This window comes from Schistocerca nitens, chromosome 12 (genome assembly GCF_023898315.1).
Source record: "Schistocerca nitens isolate TAMUIC-IGC-003100 chromosome 12, iqSchNite1.1, whole genome shotgun sequence".
Taxonomy (NCBI): Eukaryota; Metazoa; Arthropoda; class Insecta; order Orthoptera; family Acrididae; genus Schistocerca; species Schistocerca nitens.
This window is the reverse complement of record NC_064625.1, coordinates 97,957,484-97,973,001: the sequence shown is the minus strand read 5'-3', so window position 1 is coordinate 97,973,001 and position 15,518 is coordinate 97,957,484. Positions and strand designations below refer to the sequence as shown.

Here is a 15,518-nt window from a genome sequence, read left to right as displayed (position 1 = left end):
GTCTTTATTTAGCTATCAAAATGTGGAATCCATATCCAGATCGTGTAAATTAATGTGTCTGTTTGCCGTTAGAGAACTTTGTGATGTGATGCTTATTATGTAACTTGCTAAACTGATTGCAGTATTTAGACCCTAGCTTGTTACATAGCTGATCACCTGACAGACAACATTGTTTGTAAATAAATAAAAAAAGATAAACGATCAGCTACTGCAATTCAATGTACTTTATTTAACATATGTTTGTCAAATCCATTAATCAAATCCATTAACAACTGGAGGGTAACAGCAAGAGGCCGAGAGAGGACTGAGGCTAAGTGCCAGGTTATGTAACTTACAATGTTCATTCAGCGAGGCTCGAACTGTGCCCAAAATGCAGGAGCCGTCTCAATGATGCCAGGAACGTTGCTGTCTGGCAGGGGCACACCATCTGACTTGATTGAGAAGTTCTGCATGAGTGTCGAGAACGTGAGGAACAAGTTCTGCCGGGCAAAAGTCTCTCCTGCACACAGCCGCTTACCTGCAACATGAGGGGACGTGTGGACATACTCTTCTTCCATTGTGGGCGAATGTCTAGCATGTCTCAGATGACATACACTAAGGTACAGATCAAAAGTTGCGGTGTCACTGTGACAGATTTTGCGGGCGAGAACTTAAATTTAAAGTACAACTAAAGCTAAAGCTCATTTTGCAATACAGAATCTCTAAGGAGTGATGCATATGCTTGCAACTATCATAAAATGCATCAATGTTACATTAACTTCAGTGTTATAATTTATTAGTTAGGTGAACCACAGGCCCAAGAGCACCAGAACATGATATTTTTGTCCATTGTTTTCTTTTGACTGCGTTAACTTAGAAGCTGAACTTTTTTTACACCACAAATGGACCATAGACCTAAGTGTGTGTCATAAATTTCAATGTGATACCTCCACCCATTCCTGAGTGAAAGGCATCTTAATAGATGTACAGACACTCAGAGTCAGACAACAAATGACAAAAGAAATATTCTCTTTTGTGTGGTATTATTACAAATTAATACTTCCAGATCTCTTCCTTTACTTTCACTGTGAAACCTTCTTGCCAATTTTTATGATTCTAGCTCAACGGAAAGAACACCGTAGGTTTAGATAAGTGAGTTTTCAAGTATGAAAATATGACATAAATGGCCATAAGTTTTGATTGCATTGACTTAGAAGCTTCAATTTTTTACACCAGCAAAGGACCATAGACCTTAGTATGTGGCATACATTTCAACATAATATGTTTACCTGTTCCTGAGGAAAAGGATTTTTACAGTCAGACAGATAGACGGACAATGAAGTGAAGTGATTCTGTAAGAGTTCTGTTTTTACCAATTGAGGTACAGAATGCTAAAAAACTTTGAGATTTAACAAAATATGAGAAATGTCATACTGAATTTTGAGGTATGAACAAACTTAGTGTTGAAGTTTGTACTAATATGACATCCACTATTTACTATGATTAAATACATGCTGAACAAAGTTGTAGGTTATTGTTCACAATTAGTGATTGCAATGGGATAATTTTTTACCAGAGGCAGTGTACTTTAGTTCTTTGCTTGTCTATAGATTTAATTTGGGCCAGTTTGTTGTGACATAAACATCTTTAGTGGTAATGAGTGATCACTCTCTCTTAAACAGAGCTTGTAATACCTTTCTTGCTCTGCTGCTTTCGTCAATGGGTAGCAGTTGTACTGTATCATATTCTTGAAAAATCTAAAAAAAAAGTAGGACTAAAGAAGCAGTATACACACCAGCCCCAAATGGCAAAGTAAAGTCTTTCTTGCTGAGTTTTCCATCACCGTCCAAAAACCTCTCAGGCCTGAAGGTCTTCGGGTCACCCCATAGATCTCCGTCCATGTGCATGCTATATAAGCAGGTTATCACAACGGTACCCTGCAACAAGAAAATCACATGTTCAGTTTCTTCACACTGTTTATTAATGTGTACCTTGTATACAAGTGAGAAATTAGTATTTTGACATAAAAGTCACTCTCAAATGAAGGTGAGGCACCATCAGGCTCTTGCTATACACACAAGCTTGTAATGTAATTCCTTGGGTCATGTTAGTTACTATAAAAGACTGTTGTTCCAAGAATGTCATAAAAAGGGCCAAAAACAACAATATACCAATTTATACAAAATGCACTGGATCAGCAAGTAAACTAACCCATGATGACCACAAGTACATTATTCTGATATTGAAATACACAAATGTTTCTTATATAAAAAAGGTGCAGCCATGTGTGCAGTACTACAAAAATTTGGCCCTTCATTGTTCATGATATAACTGATATTAGAATCCTGACAGCAAGATCTTTCCCATACATCCTCCCACCACCACCTACTCCAGTCCGGTTACTAACATCACCTGTCTCATCAAAGGCAGGGCTACCTGTGGTCTACAAGCTGAGCTGCAACCACTGTGCTGCAATGTATGTAGGCATGATAACCAACAAGCTGTCTATCTGCATGAATGGTCTCTGACAAACTGTAGCCAAGAAACGAGTTGACCACCTGTTGCTGAATACACTGCCAAACATGATATCTTTCATTTCAGTGATTGCTTCACAGCCTGTGCCAAATGGATCCTTCCCACCAACACCAGATTTTCTGAATTGCGCAGGTGGGAACTTTCCTTGCTATGCATCCTATGTTCCCATAACCCTCCTGGCCCCATCCTTCATTGCTTACTGTCATCACCCATCCAGCCCCTTCCCTGTTCCCATTACAGCACTACACAACCATCATTCCACCTCCACACCCAGTCTCTTTATTTCTCTCCTTTTCCACTACTTCCCCCGCTCCCCCTTCCCACCACTCCCTTGCCCTCCATCTAACCTGCAGCAAGCACTCCACTATCCACCACCCCCACCATACTATCCCTCCCCCTCTCTGCCCCAGCCTCCTCCTTACCCCCCTCCCCCACCGGCTTCCCCGTTGCCACTCCCATCATGCACTGGTGCTGCTGCTCACATTGTGGTTTCAGTTGCCTAAGTCTTCAGTCGTATGTATGAGTTGCGTTTGCATGAGTGTTTGTGTGTGCATACGTGTGTCTATTGTTGACGAAGGCCAGTGGCCGAAAGCTTTAATTGTGTGAGTCTGTTTGTAAGTGCCTATCTGGGACTCGGCATTTCCGCTATATGGTGAGTAGCAACTTTCCTTCTCCATAATATTGTTACATTCCAACCTGGATTTGCCATTGTTTGATGATGAGTAATTTGTTTAGAAACAATGTAAAATCTGTTATGGAGTAACAACAGCATGAATGAGGATAGATTACTACACAGCATATAAAAGAAACATTGATTGGCAGACAGACACTTTTAAAAGTAGATTCAGCTACCAGAGAAAGATCTTGGTCAAATTTAGTAATGCACAACTTGCGCACACACACACACACACACGGCAACCATCATCTCAAGGCACTGAGGCTCCTCTTCAGGGAGTAGTGATCTCCATTGGGGTGGGCAGTAGCCTTACAGAGGAGGTGTGGAGTGGTCTCTGAGACGACAGTCATCATATGAAAGTGAGTTGTGCATGTATGAATACATGTGTGTTTCTCTAAATCTAATGGCGGACTTTGTCCAATAGCGTAGTGCACTTTCAAATGTGCCTGTCTGCTGCTCAACAATTCCTCTGTGGGACTATTAACAATCTATCCTAATTCATATTGTTGATAATAAATTGTTAAGGAAATATTTATAAATGAAGACTCACATAAACTTTGTGTACGTAAAAATCTGATCCCAGAAATAATTTTTTGTTTTGGGACTGATATATCCTATTTAAAAGTTTTGAATTCCTTCTTTATAAAGGAAAAAAATCTTTTCTTTGGTGTGCCCTGTGTAATTTAAGAAACATATTTATTCAAAATTATTGTTGCAGTAAGAATTCAAGAGTGTCTGACTATTAAGGAATGTAATTGTTCCAAAAATTCAGTGTTACTGTTTTGTAGCCCTAATCTGTCTGTTTGCAACAATGCAACATTTTACTGCAAAACATATTAGTCAATGAAATATTTCAAATATAAAATTTGGGTTTCTGGAAATTTGAGGAGAAAAGAGTGCCCCCAGAATTCATTCATAAAAATAGAGCCTACTGTAAAAGCCATTTCTAGAACGTAATGGCACTTATCACTCAAAATAACTTAATGACCTAATGTGTAAAAGTATTACTAAAGTTTTCTATCTTTTATGTCGCTCCTGAATATGTAACTCTGTATATTGTAATTTTGGTACAGACTTTCCTATGCCAACTTTTAACTAGGCATGGTATACAGTGCCACAAGCTGTCTTCATAGTTAGGCATGGTACATGGTGCCAAAGGCTATCTTCATAGTTACCAAATGTAATAGTCAACCTCAGAATAGGTGTTTAGCATTCAATTAGAAGTGTTTTGTAAAGTCAGTCTCGGTTTAGCCTGCAATGAGTAATAAGCTGTATAGTCAGTCTGTAAAGATAGTTCTCGAGAAATTTTCAATAGCATTTAATCTGTGAAGCTGACCTCTTATTAGAATGACTCTGAATAAATCAAAAATATCAATGGATACAGAATAGGTGAATTCATTTAAATATTATCCTAATTATTAATATTTGTATACACAATTTGATTACTCAGAATTCAAAAATGAAAGTACTAACTCCAACAATGAGTGTGGCTAATTTACATCAAGAGTATCTTTGAAAAGGTAATTATACTTTCTTACATTAGGATTATGCTACTTCGTTGTTGTTGTTGTTGTTGTGGTTTTCAGCCTCAAGGTTAGTTTCCTGCAGCTCACCTTACTAGTCTACTCTATGCAAGTCTCTTCATCTCTATATAACTAATGCAACCTGTATGCACTTGAACATACTTACTCTATTCATGCCTTGGTCTCCTTCTACAATTTTGCTCTCCACACTTCCTTCTATTACCACACTGATAGTTCCTTGATGCCACAGGATGTATTCTGTCAACTGATCCCTTCTTTTAGTCAATTTGTGCCATAAATTTCTTTTTTCCCAGTCCTATTCAGTACCTCTTCATTAGTTAGGTGATCTGCCCATCTAACCTTCAGCATTATTCTGTAGCACCACGTTTCAATATCTTCATCTTCTTGTCTGAACTGCTTTAGACAGACATTTTACTTCTGTACAAACTACACTCCACACATAATACCTAAAAATATCGCTAAAACTTAAATTTGTATTGGAAGTCAACAAATTTCTCTTTTACAGAAATGCTTGTCTTGCTATTACTAATGTGTTCTTTATATTCCCTCTGTTTTAGTCGTCTTGCATTATTTTGCAGCTTAAACATCATAATTCATTTACTACTTTTAGTGGCTCATTTTCTAACCCAATTCTCTTAATGCCATTTTATTTAATTTGACTCCATTCCATTAACCTTGTTTTACTTTTATTGGTGCTCATCTTATAACCTTTTCTTAAGACACTATCCATTCAGTTCAACTGCTTTTTCAAGTACTTTGACCTCTTTGACAGAACTGCAATGTCATTGGCAACCTTAAGGTTTTTGAAACAGCCTCAAATTTTTTGAAACTTCCTGACAGATTAAAACTGTACTCGAACTCGGGACCTTTGCCTTCTGCAGGCAAAATCTATTAATAGAAAGGGAAACTGTTTTTTAGCCTCATGTAGGGCAGAGTACTTTCCCATGAAAAGCAATGGTCCTGAGTTCGAGTCTTGGTCTAGCACACAGTTTTAATCTGTCAGTTAGTTTCATATCAGAGTGAAAATTTCACTCTCGATTTTTTTTATTAATCACACTGAACTTTTATTCCCTTTACATACTTAATTACATAAGAATGAAGACTGCCACCTGATTTGACTGACGACTTGCTGTACTCCAGTAGTTTTGTGTTAAAAAAATTTCTGCCCTGCTTGAGGCTAACAAAAGAACAATTTGCCTCTCTGCTTAACAATGCCAACATATCAAAAAATGATCTTTACTGTGCTTTGCACATCAAGTCCCTATTGCAGTCTGTTATTAAATATCAAATCGAGATAGAATAAGTTGTGAAATGTTACGTACAATATTAAATTATGAGATATGTTTGAACACGAAGGGTGTATTTCAATAGATTACTCCATAGAGGAATTTCCATTATTGGTAGTCAAATACATATTACAGTTAGAGCTGAACTGTGTTTTAGGCAACCGATCTGTACCATCTCAGTATTTCATTAGTTCACCACATAAATTAGTGAATTAATTTTGAGAAATATTCAGTATTATACACATGTGTGATTTTAAAGTACATTTTGTTATATTTATCTAAAATTGTAAAATTTCAGCTGACATGTAGTTTTTTGTTCAACATACTCTCTGCAAAATTAAACAAACAAGAAAGACTTACTTTGGGCACACTGTAACCCTGTAGAGTAGTGTCTTCCATGGCCTTATGGGGAATAGAGATGGGAGTGAGGGTCCGGATCCTCATCACCTCCCGTATCGTCGCTTCTGTGTAGGGCAGACTGCAGGAAGAAAGAAGCTTTTTGTTTTCATGTGACATCATTTAAAAGGAATTTCAAATTTTGTAACTGATGGTAAACTTAAAGAAATCTAACAAGTTCACTGAGATCACTGGAGTATTGCCACAATGTATGAGATCTATTCGTATTATACCAGATTTAGATCTGTAGGGTGTACAAGGAAGGCTAGGAATATTTGTCTGTGGAAAGTTTGAGCAATGCAGTAGTGTCACAGCTACGATAAAGGAGCAGAAATGGAACTCAATTGAAGGTCTGGGGTTAAGTCATGGATAAGATAACATGTAAAGGGTTGTGGCCATTGAATGTTTTTCACCCTTAACAGTGATGCTACATGCTCAGAGGTGCTCAAAGTAGTTCTGGTATACACCGTTATTGTTGTCAGTGACTTTGACAGAGGAAGCTTGTTCCGTTGTTCTTTAGTAGAAACTACTCTGATTTCCAGTCATCTGACGTAAAGTAAGTCATTTATATTATTCAAGTTAGTTCAGTGATAAGTAGAGTAACACTTCTTTTGCAACTGGAATATCGGAGTATTGTGTCTCACTGTTAGAGGCACAAAATGCGTGGGTGTTTTCAGCTCGTTACTAAATGCAAATAAGTAGGAGGCCGAGTTGATAGGAGCTGAAGGAGTCCGGGTTGCAATAATATGCGGTACGGCACACAGTTAGAGAGAAGGATTATTATTAAAGAAACACATAGTACAATGGAAATTACTTATCTTCAGTAGTTTGTAGGACTGCAGCACAAAACATGGAATACCATGAACTAATACAACATATTCTCAGGGACTAAGCCTGATGGGCTCTCCTCAGAGAATCAATGGAAACATTACAGAATTATGAAAGTGCGTCTGTCTAGGCTGAAATCTAGCTAAGAAGTGAACGAGGCACACTCCAGTTCCGTCGAGCTGCACAGCCCGCTAGAGTGCGCTGTGCTCGGCAGACGACGGGCTGCCAACCTTGTTTTGGCGCAGCATTGTAGTAGTATCTGTGGCAATGATACTACACAGAGTTAAAACAATGTCTTTTGCCCACCCACCAGATATACACTCCTGGAAATGGAAAAAAGAACACATTGACACCGGTGTGTCAGACCCACCATACTTGCTCCGGACACTGCGAGAGGGCTGTACAAGCAATGATCACACGCACGGCACAGCGGACACACCAGGAACCGCGGTGTTGGCCGTCGAATGGCGCTAGCTGCGCAGCATTTGTGCACCGCCGCCGTCAGTGTCAGCCAGTTTGCCGTGGCATACGGAGCTCCATCGCAGTCTATAACACTGGTAGCATGCCGCGACAGCGTGGACGTGAACCGTATGTGCAGTTGACAGACTTTGAGCGAGGGCGTATAGTGGGCATGCGGGAGGCCGGGTGGACGTACCGCCGAATTGCTCAACACGTGGGGCGTGAGGTCTCCACAGTACATCGATGTTGTCGCCAGTGGTCGGCGGAAGGTGCACGTGCCCGTCGACCTGGGACCGGACCGCAGCGACGCACGGATGCACGCCAAGACCGTTGGATCCTACGCAGTGCCGTAGGGGACCGCACCGCCACTTCCCAGCAAATTAGGGACACTGTTGCTCCTGGGGTATCGGCGAGGACCATTCGCAACCGTCTCCATGAAGCTGGGCTACGGTCCCGCACACCGTTAGGCCGTCTTCCGCTCACGCCCCAACATCGTGCAGCCCGCCTCCAGTGGTGTCGCGACAGGCGTGAATGGAGGGACGAATGGAGACGTGTCGTCTTCAGCGATGAGAGTCGCTTCTGCCTTGGTGCCAATGATGGTCGTATGCGTGTTTGGCGCCGTGCAGGTGAACGCCACAATCAGGACTGCATACGACCGAGGCACACAGGGCCAACACCCGGCATCATGGTGTGGGGAGCGATCTCCTACACTGGCCGTACACCACTGGTGATCGTCGAGGGGACACTGAATAGTGCACGGTACATCCAAACCGTCATCGAACCCATCGTTCTACCATTCCTAGACCGGCAAGGGAACTTGCTGTTCCAACAGGACAATGCACGTCCGCATGTATCCCGTGCCACCCAACGTGCTCTAGAAGGTGTAAGTCAACTACCCTGGCCAGCAAGATCTCCGGATCTGTCCCCCATTGAGCATGTTTGGGACTGGATGAAGTGTCGTCTCACGCGGTCTGCACGTCCAGCACGAACGCTGGTCCAACTGAGGCGCCAGGTGGAAATGGCATGGCAAGCCGTTCCACAGGACTACATCCAGCATCTCTACGATCGTCTCCATGGGAGAATAGCAGCCTGCATTGCTGCGAAAGGTGGATATACACTGTACTAGTGCCGACATTGTGCATGCTCTGTTGCCTGTGTCTATGTGCCTGTGGTTCTGTCAGTGTGATCATGTGATGTATCTGACCCCAGGAATGTGTCAATAAAGTTTCCCCTTCCTGGGACAATGAATTCACGGTGTTCTTATTTCAATTTCCAGGAGTGTAGTTCCTTCTTGTTGTTTTTTTGATCTCATAGTTCCATCTGTGAACCATTAATGCCAGCATGGTGTCCAGTGGGGATAAGTGGCCACACAACTATTCAGGAAAAGTGACCAAAGTGTTTACCTGCATTAGAGTTACTTACTTGCAGATATAATGTGTAATACTACAGATCAGATCGACTTCTAAACTCTTTCATACATAAAGCTATCATCCATCACTCTACCCATTTGTTATGATATTGAATTAATTTATATTATTTAAAGCTGTCACTGTTCTATTATATTTGGCCTAGTGCAAAACTCAGATAGTAAATGGCCCGCTGCAGGCACTTGTTATTGATTTAGATACCAGGACAACAAGATGCATAGGAAATATGTTTGTAATTCAGAATAATTAAACATGGGGTCCTGCTGTGATGGCACTGACGACATAATCCCCTTGCTAGGAAAAAGCAGCTACTTTGTAAGTCTTTACAAAAATGCGTATGGTTCCTGTGTATTATTTTCTCTATCAGTTGAAAATATTTGATATGACATGCAGATTTAAAATGTGTAAGTTGCAATGTTCTACCAATAACTATGGTTTAGTGAAAACTCAGTTTCTCATTGCGTCCACTTTACTCCACTTTCCCCTAAAGAAGAGCTTCGAAATAACCAGAAACACAAGATTCTTCAGAGAATCAAATGCGCTTGTGTAAAACAGGTTCACTTCTGACTGATTTACAAATGAGTTGTAATGCGTTAAATACAATCTGAGATAAAAAAATAAAAAAATACGCATCATGAAGAAGTTGCGCAGATGGGTCACAAATATTCATAAGGTATCGATGGAGAATGCAAAATTGTAAACTTTGGCGGCCAATCGATGTATGTGTAATGCTGCAGTGCAATTTCACTGCACAGCTGACAAGGATAGTAAATAGGGGACATGTCGATTAAGTCTCTTCGAATGCTGGGCAAATTTGGCCTGCAATCTCACTGACTGACGTATAATTGTCTTGAATGATGAGTCATACTTCGAACTGAGCCCTGATGAACAGCAGACAGCCTGGAGATGCCCCGGACACTGATGGGCCACGAACCTGACCGTTGCCCGCCGTATGGCCTGACATCCAGAAGCCACGGTCTGGGATGCCATTTCTTTTCATAGCAAGACTCCTTTGGTTTTCATCCGCAGCATCCTTACAGCACAGCAGTACGTCGAAGATATTCTACGCCCCGGACCAGTGGATACGTTAAAACCAAAAGGTGTACTGCGTTCGTGATGTGTTTCCTGTCTTCCCAGTTGTTAATCAATTATTCAATGGCATTTGTGATAATTACTTTCAGCGTGAAGATACACTATAAGATAAACAACACACCACGAAAGCATTAACCGAATGGGATGGAAATCGGTAGAAGTGATGCAAGTGTACAGACAAACAAATGCTTAAAATACCTTCAGAGAAATTGGATGACTTATTCAAGAGAGAGAGCTTCACAAATTGAGCAAGTCAATAATGCATTGATGCACCTCTGGCCCTTAGGCAAGCAATTATTCAGCTTGGCATTGATTCATAGAGTTGTTGGATATCCTCCTGAGGAATAACGTGCCAAAACCTATCCAATTAGAGCGTTAGACCGTCAAAATCACGAGCTGGCTGGGGAGACCCTGCCCATAATACTCCAAACGAATGGAAAGGGACCCAGCGACCTTGCTGGCCATGGTAGGATTTGACAAGCATGAAGACAAGCAGTAGAAACTCTCGCCGTGTGTGGGCGGGCACTATCTTGCTGAAATGTAAGCCCAGGATGGCTTGCCGTGAAGAGAAACGAAACGAGGTGTCGGATTGACATTCTATTGCTATTCAAGATGTCTCCATACACATCTTCGGCCTGGAACCTCATTGACTGGAGTAGAATTGTCTTTAGTGCTGAGTCCCACTTCAAATTCAACCTCGATGACCAGCGACGGACAGCGGTGGGGTAGAAAATGCACTGTCACCCGCCATACAGGCCGACAACCAGCAGTGATAGACAGGTGTACCATTTCTTTGATCTAACACGCCAACTGGACGCAATTTAGCATAATACCTCTTAGGTGGACATCAAACAACTTGGTTAATCAATGCCGAGTAACTACTTGTATAAGGGCAATTGGTGGACGAACGCGTTATTGACTGCTCAATTTGTGAAGCTCTTTTTCTTGAATAAATCATCCATTTTTTCTGAAATTATAATCATTTATTCACATACAGATAAACATAACATCCACTGATTTAGAGCCCATTTGGACAATTCCTTTGGGGCGTGACTCCTTTTTTACTTCAGAGTGCATATGCGATACCACTGACAGTGTCGATCTGTAGCAATGATCTGTAACAACAGTGTTAACTGATGAGAACAAAATCCAAAAGCGTCCATTCACAGCCCAACTGGTCCGCTGACTCGCTTGCTGACCTGTCTGACAGTGTGGACACAGGGACTGGTAGGTAGCGGTCGGGGCAAGCAGGTAGAGGTCGCCAGTCGAACCGACGGACCTTGTTCATGGACTCGACAGTGAGTCCATTCCCTCCCCCCCCCCTCCCCCCCGACACACAAGTGAATGGGTTGAGACAGACTCATTTGTTGGATTGATCAGCAGACTCATCCACCTCTGTATGTGGGCCTTTACTGTATACTTCTAGCTAACATTGATAATTCTATTCGAGTTGAAGAACATTGGGGTACGTGGTATGAGATGTGTTGATTTGCTTTATGACTTCTATTGGTCAGTAATTTTCCTTACATGAACAGTTATGGACTACTGTATCGATATTGAGTTACTACACTTGGACTGCATTTATAGAAATGCTATCTGAATACCTGGCATTGCCAAGGATGTATTTATTTCTTTAGTCCATCTCCCCCTAACCCTCCCTGTCTCCATCTCCACCACCTTCTTCTCTGTCCATCGTCTTCTCCCCCTCTCTTTATCCACCTCCTTCACCCTCACTCTCTATCTCCTCTAGTATCTCTCTCTCTCCGTCCGTCTGCTCCTGTCCCACTCTCTTTACATCTGCTATTCTCTCCTCTCTCTGTCCATCCGCATCTCCCCACTCACTCTGTCTCTGTCTCTCTTTCTCTCTCTCTCTCTCTCTCTCTGTCCATCTGCTGCAACCTGCTTTTTTTCTTAGAAAAAAAGAAAAACTATTAGACCTTCATGATGATGTAGCATTTTTTCATTTTTTCAAGCATCCCATTGTTTTACATCGTAATCTCTTCAACTATGTGTTGTACAACGATATATTTGTGTAGGTGCATTCAGCGAAATATGTAGATCCCCCTGCCGGCAGGGGTGGCGGAGCGGTTCTAGGCGCTACAGTCTGGAACCGCGCGACCGCTATGGTCGCAGGTTCGAATCCTGCCTCGGGCATGGATGTGTGTGATGTCCTTAGGTTAGTTAGGTTTAAGCAGTTCTAAGATCTAGGGAACTGATGACCTCAGCTGTTAAGTCCCATAGTGCTCAAAGCCATTTGAACTATTTTTGTAGATCCCGTCAGTGAAATATGTTGTGAATGAATAGCAAAGAAGTAATAAATTTAAACCCTATGCATGATGGGGTAGCTTTTCATGCATCTCGGTGTTTGTTTTCATATCGCCTGAGCTAGGATAGGTGGGTGATACTTACCCAAACAGCGATCGTTACCTGACAGTGGTATGTGTAACGAGTTTGGTTGAAAACAGGCCAGTGGTTTAGGAGGAGGCGTGGAAGATACACACATACGTACGTACATCCATTTTTATAATATTTATGGATTATCGAGCGTCGTCTGTTGCTGCCTGTTTATCTGTATCGAATTTCAGTATATGAGACCTGAAGTGGCCATAAAGAATAGTTCAGATAACATAGTATTTAAGTTGCCTGAGCTTGAAGTAATGGTGTGGATTTCATTATTCAAAATATCCTACAACCACCACCAAAATTTCAGCCACTTTTCGATGGTAACGCAGGCCACCGAGTGTTCAAACAATGGCTCTGAGCACTATGGGACTTAACATCTATGGTCATCAGTCCCCTAGAACTTAGAACTACTTAAACCTAACTAACCTAAGGACATCACACAGATCCATGCCCGAGGCAGGATTCGAACCTGCGACCGTAGCAGTCGCGCGGCTCCAGACTGAGCGCCTAGAACCGTTAGACCACCGCGGCCGGCCACACCGAGTGTTCAATGGTGATTCAAATGAAAACCTTGAAAGTGGTATAATATTTGTAATTGCAACAGTGAATGAAAAACTTACATGTCATTTTTCGACTTGCTCTCCCTGACAAAAAAATGGTTAAAATGGCTCTGAGCACTATGGGACTTAACTGTTGAAGTCATCAGTCCCCTTGAACTTACAACTACTTAAACCTAACTAACCTAAGGACATCACCCACATCCATGCCCGAGGCAGGATTCGAACCTGCGACCGTAGCGGCCACGCGGGGTCAGACTCAAGCGCCTAGAACCGCTCGGCCACAGGGGCCGGCACTCCCTGACACTGAATGCACATACAGCTTCGGAACTTGTTAGATACCTTGATGAAAGAATTCTTTTGGTATAGTATGTAACCAGTCGTGCTTTGTCACTTCTGAAACGCCTGCCTTCCATTACTTCTTTAAGTGCACCGAATAGAAGATAGTCAGTAAAAGCGATATCTGATAAATGAGGAGGATGTACAAGATATTAAAATTTAATTTCCTGAGTAGTTTCAGCTGTCTTACAGGCAGTAAGTGGTCGGGCGTTGTCATGCTGTGACAAAACCCTTGAATGAGATTTTCACTCTGCAGCGGAGTGTGCGCTGATATGAAACTTCCTGGCAGATTAAAACTGTGTGCCCGACCGAGACTCGAACTCGGGACCTTTGCCTTTCGCGGACAAGTGCTCTACCAACTGAGCTACCGAAGCACGACTCACGCCCGGTACTCACAGCTTTACTTCTGCCAGTAACTCGTCTCCTACCTGGCAGAAGTAAAGCTGTGAGTACCGGGCGTGAGTCGTGCTTCGGTAGCTCAGTTGGTAGAGCACTTGCCCGCGAAAGGCAAAGATCCCGAGTTCGAGTCTCGGTCGGGCACACAGTTTTAATCTGCCAGGAAGTTTCAAAACCCTTGAAGTCAGAAGTCATTGTCGTTTACTCATGATTGCAGGGGAAAGTTGATTTTTCAACACGTGTGAATAAGAATTACTGGTTGCTGTCACTTCCCTGTCTGTGTTATGCCCCAAAATTGCTTCATTTGCATCCCAGCAGATGGCTGAGTGTGGAAATTTTCTGGTTTCAGCGATGAGCTGTGGTACCATTCCTTGCTTGACCTTTTTGTTTGTAGCTGGTGATAATCTCAGTGCCCGTAACAGCTTTTTCCAGAAACGCAAGACCATCAACATGGAAAGTTCTTCACAGGTGTCGATGCAATGGTCCTCCAACTAGGCAGTCAACTGACATGGCATCCATCTCGCAGACACCTTATTGAAGTGCAATACATTGTGATCAGTATTCTGTCCTGAACCGGTACTAATCTTCAAGCTTGTGACTATTCCATTCAGAGTTTTGCGTCTGTTCTCCTTTATAAGCTCCTCCACTTACGCAGTGTTCTCGTCTGTCACTACTCAGTGAGCCTGCCCTGGCCTTAGAACATCATCCTCAGAAGTTACATTGCTTTTAAACTTCCTACACTACTCGTACACTTGGTGCAACGACAGACACGAATCACTGTTCTGCGATGAATTTCTACTGGTTTGACACATTCACGGCACAAAAAACGCATCACAGATCGCTGCTCAATCGTGGTGCATGTTAACAGCAGGGCGGCCATCTTGCCATGGACGCTACTGCCTTCTGGTCGTAGCATCACTGTGACACCTGCCAGTCTACTTGCTGAACCTCAAAGAACACTGCTGCCCCCTACCAACTCCACCACACAACTTTTCGAAATTTTGTGGAACTCTTGAAGTTATTTTTTTAATCACCCCCGCACTTTCTTTACTGTGTCTAATGCCTGCAACACCACCGGATTGCGTACACTGTGTGATCAGAAGTATCTGGACACCCCCAATGACATACTTTTTTCATATTAGGTGCAGTGTGCTGCCACCTACTGCTAGGTACTCCATATCAGCGATCTCTGTAGTCATTAGACATCATGAGAGAGCAGAATGGGGTGCTCTGCGGAACTCACAGACTTCGAACATGGCCAAGTGATTGGGTGCCACTTGTGCCATACGTCTGTACGCGAGATTTCCACATTACTAAACATCCCTAGGCTCAATCAGCATTTAATCTGTATAATCTGTGTAAACATACATTAGCGCAAACCATTTCAGATGAGAATAGCTCCAGCTTGTACCTAGACCTTCACATCTGAAATAGAAATAGGCCATTTCTAACCAACATGCTACTTAGACTGTATTACTCATCCAAATACAGCATATCACTTCCCTCTATATTTTAGAAATTATTCTTAACCACGCTCATTGTGTTACATTTTTTTTTCTTTGACATTTGGATTGTATAAATTGTATTGTCATCAACTATGT

The 15,518-nt window shown here is 42.2% G+C and overlaps 1 protein-coding gene across 1 annotated transcript in view; it reads right to left on the bottom strand.

Moving 5' to 3' along the window:
- Positions 1–206: 206 nt before the first annotated feature.
- The window catches only part of LOC126215017 (probable cytochrome P450 304a1), a 93,638-nt gene continuing 78,326 nt past the window's right edge, over positions 207–15,518 (bottom strand). The window contains exons 7-9 of the mRNA XM_049941640.1: positions 6,381–6,498; positions 1,775–1,916; positions 207–517 (exon numbers count right to left, since the gene is read on the bottom strand). Of these exons, the coding sequence (XP_049797597.1) occupies positions 345–517; positions 1,775–1,916; positions 6,381–6,498 (433 nt within the window). The 3' untranslated portion in view covers positions 207–344. The remainder of the gene's footprint in view (positions 518–1,774; positions 1,917–6,380; positions 6,499–15,518) is intronic.